Genomic DNA, 26,431 nt, shown 5'->3' on the forward strand with positions numbered 1-26,431 from the left:
ATCTGTTCACTTCCTGCTGGGAGTTAATTTCAATTAACAGACTCCAACGGTCAATACTATGAGGACGTCGTGTTTGTTTAGTGCCTCAACTAACGTGGTACTGATGGCCTTCCCCAGGGATCAGCTTCGAAGCTGGTTCATATAGCTTATGTAGGGGTTAAATATTCCTTAAAAATTGAATTATTTCTTCGCAATTTTTTTTCTAACAGATGGGGAGATACGGCTGGGAGCGATCATGTTTTCGTGATTTGACAACGATATCCTACTTCCTCAAAATTAAATTTGAAAACGAAATCAATCCAATATATATGTAAATAAAGATGACGTGTATGGATCAAAAAAGTTTATTTAATTAAAAATCTTACTTTATTCCATTTTTTTAAAGCGTGTTTAAGGCGTATTTCAATAGGAAGGTATAATAATGTCTATCATCTATTTTGAGAATAATTTCATTTTATAGAACCTTACATTACAAAAATCCATAAGTTTTGTGAATACTGGAGCGAATAAATGAAAATTTCCCCAATAAAAGTTGACCGAATCTAAGAAATAAATGCTTTCGAAGCAAACTTCTCGAAACTGAAAAAGATTTCTGAGCACTTTTTTCAGAAAAAAATTCCTGCAAAGCATTTTAAAAAAAAGATAATAAAAAACTTGATTCAGAAAAAGGTGCAAATCATCTTGTCATTCACTGAAATTTCATGCATAACTGTGATTCTGAAGGACCATCTATTTCTAAATTCATAGAACTTCTGGAAGCGCAGCAATCGCGTCTCAGTATAAACAGGGGATGCCGCGGGATCCAAGAATGGGACGGACTGATATTTTTTTTTAGTTGGATCGATTTCTTTTTTTTTTGGTAATGAATTTATTTGAATTTCATCTCAACTAAATAAACTGTTTTGTTCATTTTTTTCAAATTTTCATTCACATTTTGTCTGGAATCAATCAGAACACACGCATTTGTTTTGCATCGTACGCGCCATCAATTCTGGATTACGATATTTCTCTAATGGTGTACAGTAGACGGTACTAATCTAATAATAGTGATAACTATCCTCGAAAGATTAGGGGTGCAAAATAAATTACTGATAGCACTGTCCCTAAGTGCACACAGAAATGCATTACAGTTATCGGTACGGTAATCGCTTGATGGATGCGTCCAGGATGCGGACGACGCCAGCGCTGCTCAACTATCCTCGATCCTTCCATGTTTAAGTAGTTGACGCGGATGTCTCGGACGGAAATTCTCGGAATCATCTCGGAATTTTGATTTTGTAAATTAGTTTCATAGCAGTTTATGGTGTAAGAAAAACAATTACTGAGTTCTGAAGAGTAAAATGAAAAAAATTAAAATTAAAAAAATTAATAAATTGTAAAATTTTCGTCGTAAAATTAAAATGAACTTTTTTCCGATAATCATGAATAATCTTTGATAATCTGGAGTTTTTGCTATTGTTCTGTGGATCTTAGTATCACCTTAGCATGAGGTAATGACTGAAAAATTGGAAAAATTAAATTAATATGCGGTACGAAATAATGGAAAAAGTGGTTGGTAAAAAAAAACGTTATCATTTTCCTGATTCCTAACAGGGTCTTCATATCGACTATTTATTTTATTTATTTTATTTTAATTTATTGTAGATTTTATTTATTTTATTCCTTAAACAATATTTGGGTGAAATTTTCACTACAAAATAAGTAATTTAGCCATTTTTTCTTGCTTTGTATTTGATTAAAGCCCAAAGAATTTATTTATAAGCTTGGTATGTACATATACTTTAAGCTAAGCGAAATTATACATGAAATATTATTGGAAAAAAAAAACAGATGACTGATGACTAAGGCTGGCTGAAATCACAGACAACGTAAGAGCAACATTGCATTCATTACACGAAATATAGTAGCAATAATACCGTATTTAAGACATTTGAATATGAAGCACCTTTTCTTCGACGAGTTTTATGACGTTTTGATTTGCGTCAGCCGTCGTGTCGGTTTTCTTTGTGGTCGTCGTCGTCGTCGTCGTCGTTTCCGGCTCCACGGACAACGTTTTCACCTTATCGTTCACGTTATTCGCCGCCTTCGATTCCGTCGGTTCCGGCACCTCAACGACGACATTATTTGTGGCGGGTTTCGGCGCTTCTTCCACAGCTACCGCGGCCTTCAACGGCGGCTCCACCGTCGACTTCAACGCTGATTCCACAGTCGACGTTTCCGATGTGATCGGTGATTTCACGGGAGTTTTCGTTGTTGGCGTCGTCTCTTTCACCTCTTTCGCCTCTTTTCCCACTTCACCTTTAGGCTCATCTGAATGCGCTTCTCGTTCTGCACGTACTTTCGCCTGTTTTTCTTTCCTTTCATTCTTCTCCACCTTATTCACAATTCTTCTCAACAATTTCTTGATCTCGTATTTTTCCGTATAACGTCTCTGAAACGGAAATATTACCAGAGAGGAGCAAAATTAGGAAAAATTTCGGATTTTATTTGGATGTGTTCCAGTTACTCACGTGATTTTTCGCTGTTCAGCTGAAATTCCTCCAAAAATACATATACTTCATTAAAGTATGAAATAAAACTTTTCACTTTATACGCTCAACTACGAGTTCACGGTTTGAAAGTTATAAAGAAATGGAGAAAATCCGAAAAAAAACATGACCGTTTTATTACGAACCAAATTCTTTGTAAGCTTTAAAGTAAGCACTTGGAAATTATTTCGAAAAAAACCGCCAGAATATCTGAATAATCGGGAAAATTTTTTCAGACGATAAAACACTTTACTAAGCCGGCCATTTTGCGTTAATGTTGAATTTTTCAATTTCAGATTTCAGTTTTTCAAATTTCATTCTTCAAATTTCAAAATCAATTTCAATTTCAACTTTTCAATTTCAATTCAATCAAAAATCATAAATAAATATCATGTCAAAAAAGACCGAGATGAGATGATGCTGTCGTTTTGTTCAACAAAAGGCTGCAATAATCTAAAATTGAAAATTTTCCATCATGTAAACCAGTAGGCATCAAATAAAATTCTGTATAATTAGAAAAAAGTGGTTTGAGTCGTTAAGGAACAAAATAAAAGTTATGGAAACTAGTTGTGCTCTTATTACGAAAGAAATTAAAAATTCACTTTGATCAGCTCTGAAAGTAGATCAGAGTGAGAAATCACAAGCAGACCCAAACGATTTCGTCATCGATAAACATTTTTAGATGAATCTCAGGTGATGTCACGTTTTCAGGAAATTACAAAATTAATTTTTCGGATCCTACCTAAATGGACACCTGTTGTTTTTGAATGGCTTAAGGGGGAACAGAGTTTCTTACATTTTCATTTTTGTCGTTTCCAAAACTTCCTAAAAATCCTACGTTTTTTCGGATTTCGTCGTTGTTACAAAGGATACAAATGGAACACTTCGATAATTTTCTTTGCAAAAAAAATCTCGAATACGGAAGAGCGGACCTTGACATCAACTTGGAACAGCAGATGCAGCATTTTAATTTTTTTTTTCGTACCATTTCGTACAATGTTTTATGCCGCATGCCGTTCTGTTTTACACCTTTTTTTTCAGTGCGTTGAATTTTTCAATCAAAAAAAGGAGGGAATAATGAGTCTTACTTTTGTTGGCTTTCTAACGACTGGATTTTTAGCCGCCGAGTCTTCTTTGCTACTCATAGAAGTCTTTGCGTTCCGTCGCATGTTACGCGGATGTTGTTTTGACGGCGCAGATTCATTCTGCAAGAAGAGCAGAATTCTCGTGAATCGTTAGTCCGATGTTTCGATCCCATCGAGGATTTTTCAACTATATTTTTGGAGCGGAAACAGTAACTTTAGTTCAAGTAGTTGCCGAAAATATTACTGACGTAAATCCCAATAATAATATTAAAAAAGAAGAAAAAATAAAATAAGAAAATAAACAGTAAAAAATCTATAGGAATAAGATAATGTTGTTAATAAATAAAATAATTAATAAATAAAAATATGTTAAATAATAATAATATTAATAATAAAATATAAATACGCAATGGAGCCTTAAGTAGTACGTCCATTTTTTTAAAAAATAAGTACGGCAGATTACGGTTCAGTACTCGGCCTAATTTGATTATTTGCACAAAAAGTGATTGGCAATCAATCAGAATCAAGCAGAATTCCTTGCGCCGGTGTTATCCAGCCACCAAATCAGGATTGGTGCAAGGCTCGGGGAAGGGGCAGTGTGCCAGGCAGACTAAAACGCTACAAACCTTGTTTGTGTCGAGATTTTTCCCATTATTCTTCAGCTCTCCATCGGTATGCGTCGCGTTGCGATCCTGATGACGTGCGCCACCTCGGCCACGACCTCTACCTCTGAAGTTTGTCGATTCTTGCTGTTGAACGCTTACTCTTCCCTCCAAACGGCTTCCTTTGTTTACCTGAACAGATGAAATATTGAGTAAATTACTAATTGAAGAAATGAAACGAATAAATGCGACCTGAGGGTTTTGCGCTCCGTCAGCACGTGTTGCACCTCGGGACTTTTGACCGCCGCGTTGACCACGATTCGCGGACCGTTGATGTCCGCCACGGCCAGACGGTTTCCTCAGAATATCTATGGACGGCACATTCTCACGCCATGTTTCAGCACTAAAAATATCGGCGATTCAACCAGAAATTTCATAAATGTAGTAAGAAATGGAACCAACTATGCAAATATTATCTATTTTGTAAAAACTTACTTATTACCTCATCACCTATCACGTTTTCAAAAATTTCTTCTTCTTCTTAAAAAATGCAAAGTATCAGCATTAGAAAAAATTAAAGCCATGGCGCTGGTTATGATTTTATGATAAGGTGGCAAGGGGTGTAACGCAATGGTAAGAGGTTCCGCTATGACTACGTCATCGATGGTTCGAAACCATCCCAATGCAAACCAGCTCCCTTCCTCTTTAGGGGGTTGATAAATTGGTACCAAGCCTTAAAGGGAGGATTAAACACTCCTAAGTACATCAGCTGACCACTCCCCTAAATGCATCAGTTGACCTCTCCAAGTGTTTTTAGGCCCGATATACTTTCTTGAACTCTTCAGAACCATTTTTTTGTTAAAGGCATCACCTCACGAATCTGGCGTGGAATGGACTCCGTTTCCAATTATTCATTCGGACGAATCGCATACGGGGGCGGGGCGCAACGGTGGTGCGTTGCAATAGCTCCACATCTGATACGATCCCAACAACCCGAATACAAATTGATCAACGGCAGTACTTTCACGCTTTTTATCCTTAATTGGGCATCCTTACACAAAAGCGCCAACACCTGTGTTTTACCGAGCAACCGAGTGTTCCTGAATCCAAATCTTGGAGCTGGTTCTGCAAGTTCTGGAATTCTATCACTGAATTCCAAAAACTTGTGAGTGTTTATAATAACTGTTGAAATATTTCCCTCCGTCTGGGATTTGTGAGACAACCAAAAATCATCCGTTCAATATGGATCGGCGAGCGGATACCTGATTCGTGGAGTTCAGCTTCAAATTTATACGCATGAGATCGTTCCGTGCGTTTAATTATGAAGATTTAAACATATATTACGGTCAAAACGACATAAAACACAGCACAGTTGCGTAAGCGGCTGCGCTCGAAGCGGCGCGGCGCGAGGAGCGCAGCGGATAGGATCGCGTGGGGACCACATCCGGCACCATGCTTCATGTCGTTTTGACCCGACAACAGCCCTGGCTACGGTATCCATTGATCGACCATCTCTCAAATGTTTCCGGGATCATCTGTCGGCACTACCCTGTAAACAACAGCGCGTGATGAAGTGCGGGCAGCAACCAACGTCTGACTCCGCTCCGATCCGAACGCTATCATTCTTTGTGTAAGATAGATGCAGTGACATTTTTCCATCTGATATGAGCATCAAAAAAATTATCGTTGTTGTTTCAGACAGGACCTCCTCATGGACTCGATCTTTGGGACCGAAAAGCACCAAAGAGGCAGATAGAAGGGTTTTTCATTGGAAATTTATGGATTATTCTCCGATATTGCATTGAAAGTTTTTTATTGGAATTTTCCGGATTATTCTCCGGTCCTGAATTGAAAATTTGCATTTCCACTAATTAGCAGAGAATATTTCGCACTGATGAAGGAAGAACAAGGCTGGGAGCGCAACGTTGCGCAGATCGGACGCACGGTAACGCAGAAAAAGCATCGTGATCGGCTCCGGACGAAAAAGTCTCTGGACATGGGTCTGATTTTGATTTTGTGGTTCCATTCCAGATAGAAAATCCAGCATACGGCCAGAAAACTACTGTGCCAAAGGAACAAATCCAAAAAATCTTTAAAATTGACATGTTTTCTGGATTTTTTTTTTCAGTGATTTTTCTCAAAAGATATTGCTAAGAAGCGGAAAAAAAGCCTCACGGCGTTTTGCCATGGTCCCATTCTCTGTCCCATTCGCCTTTAGCTGTTTTGCTATTGCCGGTGCGAGGAGGAGAGGGCTAAAAAAAATGTTGTTTGGTTTATGGGGAAGCGAAAAAAAAACTTCCGAAGGTCACCTACTTTCGAAGGTTTTCGCGGTGGCTCATCGGTGTAGTTCGCACGATCCGCATCAATTTCCTTAATGAGTTTTTTTTTTTCAAAACTAAGAACTAATCTTACTAACGCTAAACCAGAAATTTTAGGAAACTTTAGTCATTTCCTAAAAAATATACAGCTGTTTTATCGAAAATCAACGCAGTAGGAAGAGTTTAAGGGTCTAATCGTTAATCAAAAGACAAAAGTCGGAGTTTTTCACTTGGGCAAAAGATGTCAAGAACAACGTTAAGCACGCTCGGGTACCAAAAAAACTGCGATTATCGATTGATTGCATGGTGGATCTATGACAGATCTATTCCTACCTTCTTCCTCTCCTCGATCTTAAGGTTCTTTTCCCTTATTTGAGCTATCTTCCGGTCCAATTCCTCCTCTTCCTCCTTCGAATGCCTACTTTCCCGCTCCATCCACCTGTAAAGAAAATCGCGCTGTAATGTGCCTGAGGCGATCAGCCATGGAGCCATGCGTGTGCGATTATGAACTGTCAATCAAAGAGCGGTGGATCTACGGACGTTACTTCTACAGAGACAAACGAACGAACGAACGAACGGCGATGGACGAACGAAAATCGAGGATTTTTCCAAATTTTCCATGAACGATGATTTAATTGGTTTGTTTATATGAAATATTGCCAGACACCGATTTCGTTTAGATCGTCGGATCGGCCCCAATTTTCTGGATAATTACTTGAAGATTTCCTTGCATTAATTAACGAAAATTTCTAAAAACACTAATCAATGTATAGATCATGATCCTGGCCTATTTTCTTCTAATATTTCTCTGGGAAAAATCGATATCTTCTTCTAATATTCTTATTATTCTAACAAATCTTCAAAAAAAAAAGAGAAAGAAGCACATTGGAAAGAAAAAACTTTTCGCAGAGCTCTATAGCAAACGAACAAATTTCTGAAAGTTTTCGAAAAAAAAAAATCCAGAAAAAAAAACCACGACTGACCAGTTACTGTAGTAAGCATTTTTTTTTCTCTTTAGGTCATTCCTGAAACTAAATTACTCGACCAATTAGCTACAGAGCATTCAGGAGGTCAACCAAACAATGGAAATGAACATATTATATTTAGAATAAACCATTAAAAGAGCTATATACACAGAAAAAGAAGAAAAGTCCAGAAAAGCGAGAAATTCTCTGTTAAAAAAATGAAAATGACGAGGGGGAACATGAATATTGTTGTGGATTTGTTGTACAGTACCAATTCTGTCTCAGAATCCGTTACTGACAAATTAATCCGTCGCAAACCGTCAGAATCTCCAGGAGTGGACCAAATTAAATCAATGGGAAACCAATGAGCTGCTTGATTTCAAACACACATAGTCCAAGAATTCAAGAATTTAATTTTCTTTCTATTTTTTTCTTTTTCATTTTTCGTGGAAAAGGTTTTCCATGTCCACAACTAGCATAGATTTTGTTGTATATAATCCAACAAAAAAATATTATGTATATTTTTACAAAAAAAAATAAATACACACAATTACAACTTAAATCTAAAAAATATTATGTGTATTTTTTTAGATTTAAATTTGCATGTAGGAGGATTAACACTTGATAATTTGGGTCTCTAACGTTCTAAAGGACTACTTTATGTCTAAACTGCTATTAAAAAAAAGGAACTTCGAAAAGTTTTCGGGCACATGGATGTCGGAGAGCTTCCAAATTTGGAAAAATATGCAGAGAAATCCCTGACATCCATCCATACATATGCCGCGCAACGGTGTATTCGCGAAGGAATCAAAAAAATCAATGATCGCCCAATGCCACGGACTTCGTCTCTTATTCTTCAAATATCAAGGATTAGGGTAGAACTAAGTGCTGGCTGTGAAACTTGGAGAAATGGGAACACAGACATTCTCGAACATTTCCAGTAGCAGACGGAATTGACTCAGTTTGTGTACTGCTCTCTTTTTTTTACTCGATCTGTTTACTTTTCCGTTCTTCACAAAACGAACTCAGATCGATCCACTTTTCATTCTGCAAAATATAGTCTGTAAGTGCACCTGTATAAAGAATCAGAAAAACGAAAAAATGTTGAAAAATTCCCACATCTACCTCAAAACTTCCGTTATGATAAAAAAAAAAACCGAAAGAAAGGAGAGAATTTTACAGAAAAATCATTTTATTTTATGAGAGGAGATCCATATCCAAACATCAGCTACCCGCTTTTTCTCAGGATATCGTTGGATCTTATTTAAAAAGAATTCAACTTTGCTTAGATTTAATTCTAACGACAAAACTAAACTCAGATTCTGGAGTGTTTCTAGGTCCACTGGTTCCAGTAAACCATAAAAAAATACGAAATACAAACAACAGCAAAATACAACAAAATACGAACAAAATTTGATGTTTTCTGGATAAAAAATGACATTTAGTGAATTTTGGTTGGGAATGGAAGGGAAAGGAATAGCACTTAATAATGTGACGTAGGTTACCGTAGTGTTTATCATAGCCCCAAATTATTCTAACATTCCTAATCCTTGCTATATTACTAACAATTAATGATAATATTAATTTAAAACATTTAGAAGAAAGATTGAAAATCCGAATTTGATCTTTCACCTTCAAAATTTTCATCAACACCTTAACGAAGGCCAATTTACAGCGTCTAACTTCTACTTCAGGGAGAACAACAAAAATCAGTGCACAAATAGATAAGAAACAGCTGTTCCCGCAAAATTTATGCGAGGAATTTCCAAGAAAATCGTTCACTTTATTGATCGATAAGACTGTAGAAACAGGAGTTTTCTAACTAGATGTTGAGGTTCACTAATAAAGAAGATATGGAGCGGAAAGTATGAAAATTTCTTCTGCTACACCGAATGGCTTCAAATTAATAAAATGTCCCAAGAGAACAGGTTTATAATAGTGCCGTGATTGATTTTCTTCCAGATGGCAAAGATTGATCTGAAACTAGAAATCGAAAATGTCGTAAACAATCGCAGCGCCTTCACGACACGAACCATCACATAGAGTTTATACAAATTGATCGAAATTAAGAACAACAACAAAAACAAGGATGTGAAAATTCGAATTTCAAAACATCACATGGTAGAAGAAGGTGAAAACGGAAAGAAGTGCAAAAATGAGAGAAAAATAGTGGTTTCAGCTCCTTTTTCTTATGCCCAAATCCACCAATAGCCGACCAGTAAACAAGGACCAATAGCCGTGTTTGTTGAGGACGCACGTGATTGGCTCGCTACGAGAATGACTCTTTTCAAACACCACATAGAGGATTCAATTAATTAATTGCACAAGGAATGATATTACCAATAGATATGATAACTTTCCATTTATTTTTATGAAGCAACAACTCTCTTTTGGTCCAAAATAGGATTTGGTGCATCTCATTGAATATCGAATGATAATTCCGTGAAAAGTTCTATGTTTCGGTGACGGCAACTGTAGCGCAATGGTAAAAGGTCACCACAACGTCTAAGATGTGGATGGTTCGATGACGGCTCAAGGCCTAACATTCAACTTTTGATAAATTCGTATCAAATTTATCTTGAAGGACAGAAATGCTGAAATGAACACTAGTTCGACCAAAAAATCATTATATGTCCCGCATAGATGTTTATAAACGTGAAACCATCCAGGATTGAAGTCCAAAGCATTGGCGGAGTCGAAAAGGACATCATACGATTCAGGATTGAAGTCGAACTCCTTGACGGAGCCGAAAAAGGACTGGTCAACACCAGAGATTTTGTCCTTTATCCTTAATTCTATGAAGAACAAGGTCACATTTGCTGATTTTCAAAATTTTCATTTCACTTCAAGAGGGTTCTATGTAGAAGAAGTAGCAAACAAACAAGTAAACAACTAAATAACTAGTTAATAAATACTGAGGCCACCATATTCGTAGTCTTGGTCGAGCCCAACCAGCAGCAAAAAATCCAGAATAAGGGACCCAAGTAAAGTGGAAGAAAACGCACTACTTCTCGGAAAAAGTGCATCGCATCCGGCACAAAGTCCGCAAACTCCTACAGGCAACTGGGATCCCTGAAGGTAGTTTGGAGGCAAAATAGTTCTGGAAACGTCTGTGCCGGACAAATCAGCTAAATTTAACCCACCAAACAACCAAACCTGCAATTTCGTTCAATCAGGTTTCAAAGCAGCTCTACGATAAGCCTAAAAAGTCCTAAAATCCACAGATTCCACCGTCAAAATGTCGACTTGATCACATCGATCGATAATACGCCTTTGCTACAGCAGTTTCGAAGCCAAGAAAACAAAAATAAAACGAGGAAATCTGTGTTGTTAGTTAGTACTAACAAGTTTCAAAGGGAAAAGTTAAGCCAACTTTTCGACACAAATCCACGAACTGAAGTGCTAAGCGAAACGAAAGAAATCCAGTAGGCTGCAACGATTACCTGACGGAAGGGATCGTTGTAATATTTTGTGAAAAACCAGTTGAAGTGACAGTTTAGACAGATATGCGGATCGCAGTTATCGCTTATTGTCAGTCTTTTTTCTCTTCTCTTGGATCCATTAGCATTTCCAGAAACTTTGTAACTACTTTACCCAGCAGAACAACAATTTTCGGTTCTGGACCGCTGTAGAGAGCCGGTTTTCTATCTGGTACAGCATTGCCGATAATTTTTGCGAGATTGCTGGGGGAAATCCAGAAGTATTTGGAATTTTTCAAATCATGGTGCTTTGATACCAGCTGGTTTGTTCGGAAATCGAGAGCAGATTTTTCTTTTATCGCTGAAATCAGCAACAACATCAGTTCAGCAAGCTGCAGACTGTCCGTGAATCAGTGACAGAATTTTCCGGAAGGGTACCTGACGCAGGAAACTTTGATCAAACCTCCTCTATGAAAATGAAAATATGCAGCCATCATTTAGCGTATTCAAATTTCCGGTCGTAAAAATTGAGAGGAGATTTTTCCTAAATTCAATTTGATTTAATTTAATTAAAAATTCATTATATATCAGTAAAAAATTATAAAATAAAAAGCAATAAAATTTATCATGACTTATTACTTATACCCACTATTTATTAGTGCTATTATTATATCTACGAATAAAAGCCTGAAAGCATTAGCCTCTTATTAACTAACAAAAGTCCTCATCCACGAAAACGTGGACTTTCTTTTCATAGCTTCTGATGTAGCAATCTTTTCACAATGTCGTATTGTAGTAGATAAAACAAATTTAAAAAATTAAAACAAAATAAAATTAAAGAAGAGACGAGTTCAACAGAAGAGGAAAATGACTTTAAAGAGAAAATCTGAGAGGAACAGAAAAAAAACGAGTCAGATTCGTGGAAAAAGGATATTTCCTCTTGGTCCCACAGTGTAACGATTTCCTATTCCTGAGTATAAGTCGCACAGAATCAAATTGACAACAAATTCATACTGTAGTACTAAGGGTATACAAAGAAATTTTGAACCTTCATGCGATGGGGTTCGAGTATAAACGCACAAAATCGAAACAAAATTTTTTAAAAAATAACCGATCAAATAAAAAACAGATCGGTAAGGAAGAGCGCGAGGCAAAACAACATTTGGCAGTTGAAAACTATACAAGTGATACACTTGTTTACTGAACAAACTTTCCTTTCCTTGGAATTTTTTTTTCCGGAATGTCAATAGACCTACATCTGATAGGTGACAAATATCGCAATGTAAGTGTAGGAAATTGACCAAATTTCTTGATTTAATAAAAAAAATTAAATTAGCAACAAAATCAAACATAAAATAATAAAGAAAAGACTCAGTGATACGGAATATCGTGATGATGAATGATAATAATAATAATAATAATGATAATAATAATAATAATAATAATAATAATAATAATAATAATAATAATAATAATAATAATAATAATAATAATAATAATAATAATAATAATAATAATAATAATAATAATAATAAAGATAATAATAATAATAGTAATAATAGTAATAATAATGTAAAAAATAACGACATGAGAAAATAATCTCAATAAAATAGCTCACAATTATTAAAATACCAAAAAATAAAGCAAAAAATAAAGAGAGCTGTCCTACAAACTAGTCGTACATGAAATAAATAAAAGTTTATCAGATATATATTGATAAAAAACTATAAATATAAAGTCATAAAATTTATTATGCAATATGTTAATTAATAAATATAATTACAACACAATACAGCTACAATTAATATATTAATTGTTTTAATTAACTCAATTATTATTACACTACATTAAAACTAAATACTACACTAAAAAACAAATACATGATTCATTTACTGCTTGGTACTGGAGGGATGGAAAGCTTAGTCTGCACTAGGACGGTTCCGAACCATCGACCGTGTGGCTACAATAGACCTCCAACCGACTGCGCCACACCCGCTGCATTATTATGTTTATATATTAATATCATTATTATAATTTGTTATAAGTATATAATATATATGATATTCATATAGCTCCCTATACAAATGGTTTTGTTTATATTATGTCCAAGTTTATATAAACAAACTCGTTCCATGCGGTAGAAGATCTCGCTCAATTGAAATTAGAAACAAAATCAAACACAAAATAATAAAAAAAAACAATTAGCGATAGAGAATATCGTGATGATAGGTGCAAATAATAATAATAATAATAATAATAATAATAATAATAATAATAATAATAATAATAATAATAATAATAATAATGTAAAAAAAACGATATGAGAAAACAATTTTAATAAAGTAGTTTACAATTATTAAAATACTGAAAAAAATGAGACAAAAATCGTCATTTTTTGTCTCATTTTTTAGTAGCCACCGAACTCAAAAGAGTCCGGTGGCTAAATGGATGAAATCAAAGGAGGAATTCGTTGGGATTTGGAATGATGGGTCCGGAGAGATTTTGCACATTTTCCTATTCGCATACATACTTACACAGCTGTACAAACATATGCAATTCATTCCAAATGGTCACATCAAGAAAGCAGCAGCAGCGGTAACAACGATGTTGAACACTGCATGTGACTCTATGTGCAATAGCACCTAATAAAAACCGTCTGACGCAAATAAACAGCAAGCGTTATCGACAGAAATTTGAGGAGAAAAAAGAAGACAAAAACTAAGAAGAAAAACAAAGGGAAATAAACAAAATGAATCGAGGAAGTAGGAGAATAAACAATCCCTGAAAAGAACGAAAGAATGAGAGAAGAAAAACATGAATGAGAGAAGAAAAACATCTAAAGGCAAAATCTGACTTTTTCTAGGTCCTCCATTTAATTATAATCTGGTTTAATAATTATCTAATTTAATTATTACAAAAAAATACTACAGAGTTAAGGGTTAAGTAACCTATGCAAATAAATATCGCTTAAATAGTGTAAAATATTTGCAACATTCCAGAACCCCGACATATTCCATTACCGGTTCCTAACCTGATTTTTTGGTAAGGGAATAATGCGACAGTTGCTTACGGATACACTTCAGTGTATCCGTAAGCAACTGTCGCATTATTCCCTTACCAAAAAATTAAAATTAAATTAAGTAAAAATTCCTAATTTCGGGAGAAGTTGAATGGAATCAACACAAATAATGAACAGAATAATAATAATAAAATAATAATAATAATAATAATAGTGATAATAAAAGACAAGATAACAGTCTTTTGAAGTGAAGAAATTTACCGTAATCGAAGAGTTTTTATTTTGTCATATTTTTTATCATATAAATTGTCATATCATTTATAATAACTAATTAATAATTAATTTTATAATCATTTATAATTCGTGTCATATAATTTTTATCATATATTTACCAATATACCAATGTGGAATATTCCGATAGATTTGTGGATATCTGAAAAAGGATCCTTCGATTTTAATCATATACAACATCACCGTCCTTTTTTTCTTTTCTTTTTTTCCATTGTTTTAGAAAAAACAGTTTCGTATTGGACATGTTCCATTTTTATTGTATATGTTTGAAACGAGCAATATTCGCAACGTTTGCTTTGCTTGTTTGTTTTTCTCTTTTTTTTGCAGGCATACGACTCAACGTGAACTGGAAAAAAGCATAAATATCCAAGAATACCACGGAAATTGCACAATGAAATGAAAATATTTCAGTGAAGGATAAAGTGTGTGGGGTTAATCAATCCGCTTGGGATGCGCCCCCACGTTTACTCCAATTCAGAATCGCTTGAGGATGACTTGCTGAGTACCAGAGCGGACTCGAACCTCTGATCGATCGTCGAGAGACAGAGGAACCTTTTACCGACTACGCTAAACGCGCCCTAATATTTCAGTACTACAACTATATCCTACTTCATAAACATTTGAAGGTTATTTGATCTTTTCGTGATTGCTGTTTTATACATTTTATATATGTTATATATATACCAGCCTGAACGTCCGGCTAAAGCCGGACCTTTTTTTGCTGTTCGCTTCGCTCAGCTTCACCGATCAAAAAGAAATAACATTGGTGACACTTTTGTAAAATTACAATTGCTTCTTTCTATCAACGCTTTCTTCAGTTTTTTTTAACCCGAAAATTTAAGCACAGATGAAAGATTTTCTCTAAACGCTCAGTTCTATATTTGGAGAACAATCGATCTTGATTTTACATCTATGTTTCTTTCAAACCTCCACAATTTGGAAACATCATTCAAAGTCTGAGTTTCCTCCGTTCTCCACTATTAGCAAAGAATGATGTGCTAAAATCAGATGAAGCGAATATCACTATCGTAGTGATAAAAATAACGTTCTACGTCAGATCGCGTAAACTGTTGGCTACTATGTATTGCATTTAATCAGCCGCTCGTACGTGCGTTTTCTTTTTTTGAAGGAAGAATGTTAGCAGAATCAGGAAGACATGCTGGGAAATAGATATGAGAAGGAACCACAGAAACCAATTCTACTTGGGGCTCCCGCGCACCAATCCGATGCTATCTGGCTCCCGGCCACGAATTCGACGGCGCAGGACCCGTCTGACTCCATTTTACCGCGTTGGGGCTCCAGTGCACCAAACCGACGCCATGGTATCCGTCTCCCTCTCTTTTTGTAATATCTTTGAGATGTCAAGGACTAAGACATGCACACATACAAACAGAGGCGCACACACGTGACAGAATACCCCCGTTATTATACAGCATGATAGTTTGAAAATTAGGAAGTATGCATTCGCAAAAAAGTTTATTTACCCTCACTAACATATGAGAGAAACTAACTTGTCATATCAAAGTCAAGATGCATCTCCACATAGGTTTGGACAATTGTGAAGAGGTAGACTGCTCGCCTATCAAGTGCATGTCGATGGTCCAACACCTTACGGGTGCAGAGTTTTGCATCATTATGGAGTATTTTCGTGACACACAGACAAACACACACACACATACACACACGGACTAAGCGCGTTATTATATAGCATGATATATTATATATATTTTATAAATTTTTTATTCATATATATATATATTATTTTTTATATATTTTATATTTTTTTAATATTTCGACAAAAAAATTTAATCCGAATGGTAAAAAGAAAATTGGAAATATAAATGTAAAAATAAATATGAAAAATTATATGATTATAAATTATTATCCTGTAAATTACATGGCCCATCGCTGCAGTAACCTTTAAAAACAAAGAAATTACTGAAAAAGAACGTGAAGATGAAGCTAAGAAAAGTAGTAAACAAACAAAGAAAGACGAAAATAAGGAAATAATGGAATGACAAAGAAACGATAAATTTAAATGAATCCAGAAAGACGAAAAACGATAGAAAATCCTAGCGCAGATGCAAAAATGCTGCCTTTTATGTTCCCACATAAATTCTCTCGTTTTGGACATCATAGGCATATGTTTCCAAACCCAAAAATCCGAAAACGGATCAAACGTCGAATCCACCATATTTCTAATAGTGTTTAACGATTCCCTGGATATTTTTAGCGGATATTTATGAGAAAAAGGCGCCGCTGTTGTGCTGTTTACCACAGAACACAACAAGTTCGTGGCCCAGATCAACCTGATCTCCCGTTGGAAAGCTAGCAGCGGATCTTTTGGGTGGACATCAAAGGTGTTGGCCGGATTTTCTGGATATGGAATCCATTATTTTGGATTCATGTCATGCAGTAATGGTCCTAATGAACCTTAAATAGAAACCGGTAAGCGACATAAGCTCCCGCCATTAAGTCAAGGAGCCACATTAGGTCAAATTCCAAGCAGTCAGTCCAAACAATGCAATCAATAAATCCCAGCATTGAGTAAGAATTTTCGTCGGGAAACGTATGTGAAATGCCAGTCAAAGTTCCAGAAAAGACGTCGGAGTTAGGAATTTTATCAAAAATTCACGTCATTTGCTTCGATGTTTGGAATTCGGAGGGGAAAATTCCCGTATGTGTTTCAACGCAAACAATATTTACGCACTTTTTTTTTGCTAATATTCGTCCAAAAATTCATCGTCGCTTTTTCCGTCGTGAAAAATTTCTGATTAAAACGAGGACCGTGGAATAATCAAAAAGCATAAGAAAACGCATATAAATACAAGTTCAAAAAATAAAAATTCAGAAGAAAATACAGAGAAAAAACCCTCCGATGATAAATTCATATTCGAAAAAAAAATGGAAGAAGAAGTAAATAAGCGTAACCAAAGCCCTAAGCACATTTATTATGGCGTCCCTAGTTTAAAAGAAAAACCTATAATTATGAAGAATCGCAGCGTTTGCATCGAATATAATAGAAAATAGACGAATTTTAATCGAAAATATTGGATTTCTGGATATTTCCGCTTATTAGCTCGACAATGAAGGGGCTAAGATTGAAAATATTTTCCTGAAAACGTTGAAAATGTATAGTTTTCATCCCAATCGGTTTATTTTACGTCACTGTGCCTTAGAAGGGGAATGGAACGGAAATAAAGAATTTATTTTACTTTCTTTTTTTTAAATTGTATTAAATACAAAAAAAATTCTTTGATGTATCAATGATGGTTTAATGGCTAAGAATACTCCTTACTTCCGAAGTATAGTATCGATATTGGAAAGTGTACGCAAGAGGAAAATTATAACACAAGAAATTTCGACTTGAAGAAAAATATTTGATGGAATAATGTCTAGTCGAAAAATTAAAAAAAAATGAAATAATAATAAAAAATGAAATAATAACCACCTGTGCTATATTTCATTAGTGAATCAACAGAAGTATTTTGTGGTAAGCGGAGCAGTGTGTTCGCTCAGGTGTTACGAAATTTCTGGAAAGTTCCGATCCGGCACAGGTCATAGGTGTTTCGTGGAGATCATGTGGTTATGATCTGAATGTTGTTTCGCTTAAAGAAACAACAAAATAAAGCGATTACCTTCTGTAAGTTATGTTGACAACCCCTTCCATCATTTTCTATTTTGTCGCGTTATAAAAATAATTATAAAAATAATATAATCACTTATGGCTTCGATTTTCTACTCTCTGACGAAGGTGATTACGTCGAAACATTAACTGTTAATAAAGAAAAGTCAAGTCACCAATTTTGACTACAACCTAAGTAAATCAATTTTCTTTAAAAAAACAAAAATAATTGTGAGAAAAATTAGAAAATGGAATAATTAAGCGCAGCGGGTACTGGGTACGGCACGGAATATCGGAATAGCAGCTTCCCGAACAAAAAGGAATGCGAAACTCGTAATGCTTGGAAAATATGATATCGTATAGATGCGATCCGTAAAAAAAACACTCTAATTCCAGCATATGTAAATGAAAACTGGTCAAGTCTCGTCGCCGTGAAGACATCTGCTGATGTCCTCACAAATATCATCGTCGGGCGAGGCAGCAATGGAATGCAAACATCGGAGGAGGTGAAATTGAATGAGGAACGTTATGAAGAGGGATGTTTGGGGTGAGAAAAAATTACAACACACCCGACGGATTCGTGACGGACGCACGGACGGACGGACGGACGGACGGACAGCAGCAGTGAGGTGTGAATCGACCGGTTGCGTTCGACTAACCAAAACAATCACAAAATACTGTACTGTGTTGTACAGCACTGTACCCTCACCAACTAATAAGGCAAAACAGTAACAATATTATTTGCCCGGTAGCTCGGCATCGTCGGCCGACGAATCGACGACGACGACGGCGAAAACAATTCACTTTCGGTTCGTGGGCTCGATATGTGCACCAGATATGGAAATGAACATTAAAATCGTGCATAAATCGGCTGACTCATCGAATTCGTCCGAAACACACGAAAGAAATGACGGGAAATCGTGCACACGAACCCACAGCGGTTATTTCTGGATTTCACAGCGGTTATCCTACGATATTCGACTAAGGAATATCAGATTTTTAATGATTATTTTTGGAACGATGGTGAAGTTCGAATATGAGAGAACTAGTGGGAATCGTACGAGACGATCCCGGACTGAATGTTCGTGGATTGAAAACAGCAAAACATCGATATGTGATTGTAAAACTCGGCCAACAAAATCGATCGATGACCGGCGCGGACCACTCGATGAAAGTGAGAGAGCGGGCGAGAGTGCGAGGCACGTCGTCGTCCTGCATCGCTGCTGCAGCGGTTGCAGACGCCAGTGGTGCAACAAGATTTTCTGGATTTCCAACTCCTTCGGAATCCTCGCCAAGCGTCCTTAATCATCTCATAACCCGTTTGAGGATTTAATGGTTGCAGTTCTCTTCTAGAAAGAGGACATAACGTTTCAGTGCTCTTATGCACAAAAAAAGATCCTAAATAACCGGAGTTCAGGATTTCTTGGATAGTTTCCAGAAATTCCAACAGTGAGAATATGCAGTTTCAGGATGTTCTAGTGATCTTAAGCATATGTTTTATGAAAAAAAAAGCCAATCGTGCATGAAAGCGTGATTCAGGACGCTCCTTCCACGACTAACCGCTAACGGCTCAGCCCTTCCCGAGATGTTCTTCCTGGAAACATGTGGAATATCAGCGATTTCCTTTAACAATTCCATGAAATAGGCAGTTTCGATATTCCTAACAATTATTTAAAGTAAGGAAACCTTGTTTACTGTTTAGTAGAAGTGTTCAGTGTGTGTTTACCTTGTAGAATAAACAATATATGTGGTAAAAAGCGCTTAGATCGCGCTGATCCTGACGTTCTAGGTCGTGATCCCGAAAAAAATGTGCGTTGTTTTGAGAATATGGGTACTGTCGGCGTCGAATTTATTTGTCCGGATGAACGCAATGCGCATTCGCTTCTCGGCGAGCGAAGAGTCCGATGGCTAAGACAGAGGAAGAGGATGCGTCGCGGTTTCCCGGTTGAACACATTCCCTCCAAGTGTTGAGAGGCTGTATGCGCTCTTGCAAAGAGAAAAAAACTTTTCTCGACAAAAACCACTTTTTTTTGTTTCACGTATTTGTTTTAGCAGTAGATGCGCGCATATTCTAATTTAAAAAAATGTTTTTTTTTTTTCAAAAACCCTGAATAAGAGGCAGATATTTATTTAGACGGCATAAGTTTGCCCAAAACCAGGTAACACTAACCTCTTGGTTTCTTCTTCTTTTCCCTCGAGCAAACTATTCATAGCTATCCTTTATTACGGCCTCTTTCCTACCATTTTTAAATGATTGGATTTAATTCTACTAACCCAAAATAAGGGCAAAATTCTAAACTTGGACTATGACAGTGCAAGAAACTTTTATGCAATTTCAGAGTATGGGAAAATAATTTTTTTGAGAAGATCTATGCATCGAAACGAAACCAGTACAAAATTTCCGGATCTTAGACTTATTTCGTACATCCACCTTCGCCTGTTCCGGTTCTGCTGATAGTCTTTACCCGATTAATTCTGTGTGCGTGTTGTCCTAGGATTATTACAGGCTAGTCCTTCTTCTTCACTCTACAAGAACGGAATATTTTCTTGCATTTGCTGGATTCTCTAAGCTATAGAGGCACATCGTATGGTGTGCTCGTGTTGTTCAGCAAGTTTGCCTTAAGCACATTGGTGTCAGGTGTGTGCTTGACACGCGAAGAAGCACTTGTTCCACCGGGGACACACAATTCTTCCATCCATCCAAGTTCCGTAAGTTCCATGAAGGTCGACCACATACTTGACAAAGGTCAACTACAGAAAAAATGTGATGGCTTGTCGGCCACAAATTGGCCACAAAATTACAAAATTGTGCTTCAACTTCGGCAGAAAAACCATGTGTGGAATGTTTCCTGGTTATGGAGTTGGAACCTCTTCTGTAGTTCTTTCTTCCATACAAAAAAAAATTCTCTCAAGAAATTTTCCTCAACAAAAAAATCTAGGATAAAAAATGGTGTATTTATGTTTTCTTGTTGTTTTCTTGTTTAGGATAAAAGATTTCCCCTGGGAAAAGATTAACATAACACTTCCTGTTCGGAGAGACATTTCAGGGAAGGTTTGAATCTTCTAAGACAACTAAGCTGAAAAAATGGATCCATGGGAGAATACCGCCCAAATTTACAAAATAAAGCAAAAAGAGCGGTTTGAAGGAGAAATTAGAGAAATATCAGAGAATACTTTCGATCTAAAGTTCTGTAATGATCTATATTCTTTTCAGGAAGAGGTGAAAGAGTAGTTTGAAGGATTTGTTTACTCTTATTCTCCTAGACGAGTGGAAAAAAGTGGAGCCTCCGACATGATACACACAAAGTTTCACCAGCTTACGATTACACGGCACGGCAATTGGAATGTTGTCGGGATGAAATCATGGAAAGGTGGGAAAAAAACACGAAGCATTCAGCCAAAATCCATAAATTTGTAGTTGAAAAAAATAGGAATCTTCTCTTTTGGATGGGCGCAATCCTATTTCGAGCTAAAGTGCTCTTTCTATCTGTGTACTGACATCAGAATTTAGGACGTTATTAAATCACTTTTTTTTATTTAACTTTTTTTCATTACTGATCAGAAAACGATATATATTATAAAATATGCACAATGAGATGTACGGATACGGAAAAACGCTCAAAAATCAAGATTTCTGCTTAATCAGATCCGTTGGAAATGTTCCAGAATTACAAAAAAAAAACAACTAGAAAGTCAAAAATTACAAAAAATCAGGCCGAAAAAATGAGACACTTGCGAAAATAGATGAAAATCATAGGAAGAAAACTACAAAAAAACTGTAGTCCTCACATTTTTTTAAATTCACTTCGAACACTTAGCTTGAAGAAGAAAAAAATCAAGATCTATGGTAGAATAGATTGATCAGAAATGTTTAAAAATTGTAAAATAACAAATATTTTTTTTTAAATTTTTGTTCCTTGCTCAAGAGCCAAACACAGAATTTAAATTGTAAATATAAAAGTTTTAGTAGGTTTAAGGATGAAAAGTTTGAAATTTTTTCTTTTGCAATGTATTTTTTTTTATTGAAGAAATAAGCACATATGGCCGTATGGAGGCAACAAGTGAAAAATGAGAAAAGTGAGGGCTTTTAAGATATTTTCCAGAACATTTCCTAAATTTCTCCTGGTGTTACTCTCGAAGGAAAAATAAATAATCTCTACAAGAAATTTTCTTCCTTAATGAAGAAAACGTTACCGAATTGGTTACAGTTCTCTAGAATATAATCCTATATGCACTATACTATACTATACTACTATATACTAATATGTAGTCAACATTTGAGGCTCTGTACTACTACAAGTACTTTCGAGTTTATTACATAAGAAAATAATAAATAAATAAATAAGAAATAATGTTAAAATAAGAAAATATAAGCAATGTGTTCGAAAGTAAAATGCCTGAGAATATATGGATGATTCGATGACCGCAATAGATAATGCGAACGGTATCAGTGACTGTAGGAGGGAGAGACGATCGGTAGCAAGGATGCTACGCATCCTTGCTGATATTTGTAGTGCTGGATTTGAAGTGGAATGTACTTACTCGATGGAAAACATATCATGATGTGCTCTAAGCGCTGGAAATACTGCCTCGTAGAGCATTTGTTATGGTGCTGATCAGATATTGCGATACGGTTTTGTTTGAAATATTTGAATTCTGTGTAGTTACGCGGCAAAAAGTCATCGTATGGTATTTATTTTAGTCGACGAAAAATTTCCGGATTCATCTGGAAATAATAAGAAATAACTTAATCATCAGAGCTGCTACTGATCTTCCTGCTTTCCTAACTGCCTACAGATCTGAAGACACTTATTTTAGTGCACGGTGATGCACGGGTGACTCACACCAACATGAAGGCGACAATGAAAGTCTGCCAATCAATAAACCATAATTTCAATTTGAATATTTCGCATTGAAAAAAAGGGAGCTATACATTCCATAGTAGAAAAAAGATTCTTATGATTTCTCTTAGATGGAAAGTTCTTAAGAAAAGATGGGGATATTTACAAGGAGGCGATCTAAACATAAACAGCCGAAAAACTAATTGTTGTACAGGAAAAAAGCACGGAGCACAAGTTTTTGGCGAGATTCAACTTTAGAAAAATCTAAATTAAATTAATTATTTGGAAAGAAAGAAAGATTCCTATGAATTCTTCTAGATGGAAATTTTCGAAAATTCACTATTTATTCTCTACGATACGATTACCGAAAGCTTGTTAGGAACACGAGTTTCGCTGAAAGTTTATGATAAAATTCACTAAAAAGTAACTAAAATCAATCATAAAACGATTAGAAAACGTTCAACACGTGAACAGAAAGGTTTATGTGTGCACGGGCAGCTGTTGAAAGAGTAGTAACGCATGAAAAAACTCACTCTAGCCTTGTCCTCTTTTCGAAATTGCAATCCAAGAGTTTTTGTGGTGTTCAGCGCTTAGGTTTCCATATTTTCATGGTCAATGTTCTTCTTTTTTTTTTGTTTCAAAGGAATTCCAAACCAATAAATTGTCAAGACTTCTTCAGAAATTCAAACAACACAAAAAAAATGTTAGATTTTCCAAGTGTAGAAGAATAAGACGTAGATCATCGAAAAAAACATTTTTTTAAAAGAAAACGATGAGAAAAAATATCACAGCTATGGTTGTACATAATTACTGTGGCTTCCAGCAAATGTTACCATCATCAAAAATTTGTATCATTATTTTTTTTATCGGGAATATTATTGAAATTTTATCGGGAATATTTATGGCGTACTTTTATGAATATAGAAGAAAACTTAGTATAGTTTTGGAGAAATTAATAGGAAATTGACTTTTTAATTAGTAGGAAACTGACTTTTAACAAATAACTTATAACAAATTCCTAAATTAATAGGAAACTGACTCATAACAAATTTCTATAGTTGTTTTCCTTCCGCCAACATCTTTTACGGAATAATAGAGAATGTTCTGGAAGCATTGACCGGAACACACATATGGCGAACTTGAGGAATTATCGAACGACGTAACATTGATGCAGTGCCGATCACAAAAAAAATGAGACAAAATTACATTGACATAGGAAATCGCTAAAATTCGTGAGGCAATTTTTAAGAAAGTGTAGGAAATTACGCTTCATTGATCACTTCTGGCCCTTTAAAGAACGAAAATCAGGAGCAAACTAAAAGAGCAAATGATCCGATTGTTCTCCAAAATGTATGGCCCAGATATCGATTGGTTTTGTTGGTCTAAAATTGAACAGTGGGCATCGTTGCGGAAATCGCTCTAGAAAACTCGCAAAGTTTACTCCAATGTGGGGAGATTACTCCACTATTATTATTATTATTATTATTATTATTATTATTATTATTATTATTATTATTATTATTATTATTATTATTATTATTATTATTATTATTATTATTATTATTATTATTATTATTATTATTATTATATTACTATTATTATTATTATCATTAATCCTCGAAGTAAGCAGCGTTTTGTTCATCAAACTTTATCAACTCCCAATTTTCTGGAAGAATGCATGAATGAAAATCAATGTCTGAGAAGGAACAATTCTCTAAAAATTATCTTTTTCACCTAAAAACAAAACTGAATGCAATAAAATCTTGAAAAGAGGACTATTTGTCCCAACGACGATGTCTAATAATAGTTAGAACAACAAGGGGATTATGGAAATAGTAGTTATTCTCCTTCATACGTCAGAGAAGGTAATGCAGTCGACATTATTCGCGATTTCATGATTTATGTTGTTACGTTACGAAAATTGCGAGTGAAAAAATAGATAGCACCCAATATTTTAAGAAAACATAGGATTTTAGCCAGTTAATTTGTCAGTGCACCTAGGATCCATTGAATTTAAATAAATACTGCCTACATTCGATAGTAGGAGACTACTGAAGCAACTAAAACCTGATAACAGGATTTCTGAATTAAGCAAGCATTTCTCATAAAAACAGAAGTGTGGTATAGAGTTTATATTAGGATATAAAAAATATATATATAGTAAGGAAACTTTTCTACAAATAAAGGATAAAAAATGTCTGTCATTAATCAATCTGCTTGGGATGGGAAGTCTGGTACCAATTTATCGACCCCGTACGGATGAAGGGCTTGGTGAGCACTAGATCGGATTCGAACCTCCGATCGATCGTGCAGGAAGCGGAACCTCTAGCCGTTTCACCACTATAGCCCCTCCCCTCGTCATCCTTGTACACGTTTCGATTCCCTCAGTAATCTGTTTATTGGTTTTAGTTCCATAGGCTTTTGGGAGAGGCGTTATTGATTTTCGACCTCTCGCTCGTGGGCGCGGTGAGTGCGCAAGCGTTTTCATGTACTTCGTTGGAAAAAACGCCCTTTCCCACACTGTTTTCAGGACGTTTAAAGCGAATATCGTACCGTCATTCCGAAGGCGTCTGTTTACAATGATGCAGGGAGAGATGAGCGAGATCCCAACCGTTTCTGGAATCTACGCCCCCGTATAGACTTTGGCCTTCGCAAATCCATACCACGTCAGATTTGTCGGGTGATTCCTTTAAGATAGATTTCAATGAGAGAATATTAATTGGAAAAAGTATGTAAGAACAAAGGAAGGAGTGAAATGCAGTTTATTTTATTCTGTTTCGAGATTTAATAGAAAAAGGACATGAACAAAACTGAATGAAAACATTCGTAAAAGCTAACAAAACTACTGATGGCATCCTAAATACGTCTACTCATCGCGGAGTGGATCCTGCTACGATTTGTCACCAACGGGCAAATGCTGATTGCTCTCTTTTTGCCCAAGCATAGATCTACATGTCCGAAAAGTTGACGTACGTCGATTGAATATGAGAACAACTATCCTGAAATCCTGAATAAGGCAGAAATTGCTCAATAGTAAACAAAAATGAAAACAATATACCCATCGATGATGTGTAAAATTTCACATATAACTGTCCACACGACATATGTTCCCCATTTCTCCGCTCCAAAACTTGTCAAAATGAAATAGGAGAGAAATTCTAATGTGAAACTTCCAGCGCTCATACAAACCTTAGAAAAACCTCCAAGATAATAATACTAGATTATCCGGGTGAAAAAATGTGGGAAACCTGCACATATAGCCTCATGCTCCCTATAAACTTCATGTTGTAATGGGACCTAAATATTTTGAAGCATCTCCTTTAAGAAGAATCCCATTACATCAATTGAACATTTCAAGATTTTGCACCACATATAATCTTGTGTTGAAATAAAACTCACATGCCATCGTATAAGAAAAAATGATGTTGTGTTTATGAAAATAATGAAAAGAAATATAAAGAGTACGTAGCCTAATTCCACATATGGAAGAATTCGACCACATGTGGAATTCTCGCACATCCACCTGGGTATATCGGTGTCATAGATGAGCGCACATCCATCTAGAGTCAAAAAAAATCCGATCCGAAAAAAGAATGGCATAAAAAAGGGAACTATCCTTGTGATTCTTACCAGAAGAATGAACAGCAGCAAGATCCATGAACTGCACATAAAAATTATAGAACGTACTCCACCAAACAAAACACTGAAAACTAACTACACAGACATTGAAGCCTACGG

At 35.7% G+C, this 26,431-nt stretch overlaps 2 protein-coding genes across 3 annotated transcripts; both read right to left on the reverse strand.

The window, feature by feature from the left end:
• Nucleotides 1-1,921: 1,921 nt before the first annotated feature.
• RB195_016307 (uncharacterized protein) lies at nt 1,922-12,506 on the reverse strand (the record flags this gene model as incomplete). Of its 2 annotated transcripts, XM_064207403.1 has the most annotated exons (10): nt 1,922-2,431; nt 3,617-3,733; nt 4,240-4,407; nt 4,468-4,618; nt 6,391-6,467; nt 6,529-6,585; nt 6,867-6,972; nt 7,517-7,558; nt 10,161-10,293; nt 12,299-12,506. In XM_064207403.1, 10 exons carry the CDS (start codon nt 12,504-12,506, stop codon nt 1,922-1,924), a joined length of 1,569 nt encoding a protein of 522 aa, XP_064063284.1. The 2 variants fall into 2 exon arrangements, with proteins under 2 accessions (XP_064063284.1, XP_013293163.2); XM_013437709.2 differs by lacking the exons at nt 7,517-7,558; nt 10,161-10,293; nt 12,299-12,506 and having other exon boundaries at nt 6,867-7,025.
• Nucleotides 12,507-18,851: 6,345 nt separating this feature from the next.
• Nucleotides 18,852-20,063, reverse strand: RB195_016308 (uncharacterized protein; the record flags this gene model as incomplete). Its single annotated transcript, XM_064207404.1, has 2 exons — nt 18,852-19,152; nt 20,023-20,063. 2 exons carry the CDS (start codon nt 20,061-20,063, stop codon nt 18,852-18,854), a joined length of 342 nt encoding a protein of 113 aa, XP_064063285.1.
• Nucleotides 20,064-26,431: the final 6,368 nt, after the last annotated feature.

The sequence above is a fragment of the Necator americanus genome, chromosome V, assembly GCF_031761385.1.
Source record: "Necator americanus strain Aroian chromosome V, whole genome shotgun sequence".
In the NCBI taxonomy this organism is placed as follows: Eukaryota; Metazoa; Nematoda; class Chromadorea; order Rhabditida; family Ancylostomatidae; genus Necator; species Necator americanus.